Source organism: Zerene cesonia, chromosome 29 (genome assembly GCF_012273895.1).
Source record: "Zerene cesonia ecotype Mississippi chromosome 29, Zerene_cesonia_1.1, whole genome shotgun sequence".
Taxonomy (NCBI): Eukaryota; Metazoa; Arthropoda; class Insecta; order Lepidoptera; family Pieridae; genus Zerene; species Zerene cesonia.
Window position 1 is genome coordinate 1,404,845 of NC_052130.1, and position 2,430 is coordinate 1,407,274.

The 2,430-nt window shown below is 35.3% G+C and overlaps 1 protein-coding gene across 1 annotated transcript; it reads left to right on the top strand.

Annotated features, from left to right (window-relative positions):
- Positions 1 to 5: 5 nt before the first annotated feature.
- Positions 6 to 1,236, top strand: LOC119837850 (homeobox protein HMX1-like). The gene has a single exon (XM_038363627.1). The coding sequence runs from the start codon at positions 6 to 8 to the stop codon at positions 351 to 353; it is 348 nt and encodes a 115-aa protein (XP_038219555.1). The 3' UTR covers positions 354 to 1,236.
- Positions 1,237 to 2,430: the final 1,194 nt, after the last annotated feature.

Consider the following 2,430-nt stretch of genomic DNA (forward strand, 5'->3'; position numbering starts at 1 on the left):
TCGACATGAAGAGATACCTCAGCAGCTCGGAGCGCGCCGGCCTCGCCGCCAGCTTGCATCTCACCGAGACGCAGGTCAAAATATGGTTCCAGAACCGAAGGAACAAATGGAAGAGGCAGCTGGCTGCTGAATTAGAAGCCGCGAATATGGCGCACGCCGCGCAGAGGTTAGTGCGAGTCCCGATTCTGTACCACGAATCGAGGCCGACGACGATGCCGCATACGCCCTTGCCCCTACATCCTCAGTTTTCGAACGAGTCCGGCGTGTACTTCCCCCCGCAAGCGCCGCAGCAGCTGCAGCCGCTGCCCGCGTCGCCGGTGACGTCTCGAGCGCCGCTGTCCAGTCTAGTGTAGTGTCCGCTTGAAGCCGCTCGCAGATCCGACGCGGCGGCCGGACAGTTCTAGAACCGCGGACTAGTCATATTCGTGTTGTGAGTGTTAACGAACTTTAGTATCTATGTAGTAAGATGTAACGTACAAATTCGTTGTCATTGCACATTGTATATTATGTAAATAGCAAATTTTTAATCCTCATAAGCGCTAGCCAATTGTAAATAATTAGTCGCAATTTGAAAATGACTGTGCTTTTCGTGTAAGATATATTTAAGCTTAAATTTATAACTTATTTCTAATATTTAACTGTTACGCTTTGCCAAATATTTAGTCAATAATTTCAAATTGTTTTAAAACTTTGTCTTTCGATACACTTACGGCAAAAGTATAAACCATATTTATTTTTGTACTGGCAAGTGTTGCAGAGACGTCAAAAATTATGATATGTATTTCAAAATAAAAAGGTTTTATTCTTGATGAAAATATAGCCGTTTTATAGAGAATCCTATAGTTAAATGAATCATATTTGTTAATACATTTACTATTGTATTCTTTTTTTTATATGTACCAATTGCATAAAAAGTATGCTTTACACTTTTGGGGTAAATTTCATTGTATCACGGCTATCTAACATTTATTATATTATTTCAATATTTCAAACGTCTAGCGTTTAAATAATAAATAATATAGAGACGAAAAAAACTACTAAAAAAAAAGAGTTGTCTCCGAACCGTTGCGACGGTTACGTTTTTTTCCAAGCTAGCAACCCAAGGACTAGGAATAAATTTGTATAGTGTTGCCATATTGTATTTGTAATTGCTAGTTTAAGAGCGCTATTCTAAATATCAAAGTTATTTATTGATAGTAGATGACTATCTTCGCGAATTACATTGTATTGTTGTAATTACGGCTGATAAGACAGTAAATTAAATATAATATAAAAATGTTGGCACTTTTATTTCAATTTTCAGTCTAGTAATTTCCTCCAATATTAACATATAAATCTATGTAAAAAATGAAGCAGTCGTGTTTGTTCGTTGACTTGTACATCGGTATATTGTGAGCAATGGATTAATCTCTATTAAGATTGGTCTTGAAGGAATTTGTGAATAAGAAACTGATCAAAATTTAGCAAAATAGGTTCTTATTTATTTATTTATTTATGCATGATTGCTTTAAGAAAAATTACAAATTGAAACTTAACCTAGGTAACATTATCAAAAATGGCGGTCTTATCGCTAAATAGCGATTTCTTCCACACAACCAGAGAAAAAATATGTCCTAATTATAATAATATAAACATCAGCAAATAAGTAACATAAGAAAGGTTACTAGGCTAAAAGTATTAAAGGGGCCAGTATCCTTTTCCTCACCCTTCCCATTTCTTTCCTTGTCAATCTGGGCAGCGCTATGCAAAGGCACTACCACTGCAAATGTTCAAGGGCGGTAGTAATCGCTTACCATCAGGCGAACCACTAGCTTAGTTGCCTGCTATGACAAGAAAAAGATAAAAATTTATGATTGTATGAAATTCATTTTTTTTTCTATTTCTGTTAATAGTTTTTTTTTCAGTTCTAGTTCTCTATCTAGTTGTGTTCATATGTTTTTGATTTCCTTATGTGATGTTGACAATAAGTGTGTTTATTATTATTATTATTAAATTTGTTAGTGATTATTACGATAGGTACCTACATTTTTCTAATAACATTCATTAAACAGCATCCACACAATTGTATGCCTATGTTCTATATGCAATTCCCATGGTAAAAAAGTGTTCCATTTTTGAATTTTTGCGTGCACAAGGGTGTTAAGTATCGGCACACGTTTCACTAAACCGGTACTTCCGCTACTTCCGGCCAACCGCACACTTCCGGTGAGGGGGCTCAACAAGTGGTTAATGTTAACGAGGTTTTACTAAACAATGACGTTTCATACGTTTGACGATATTAATACTGTGATAATACTTATAATTAACTATGTATCAAGTAAAAAAACTTTAGAACAACCCTCAGCCTAGATTTATAGGTTCTGGAAATAGATAATATATTAGTATGATAAAAATAATATATTTAAATCAAAGTACATTTTTATATATGTC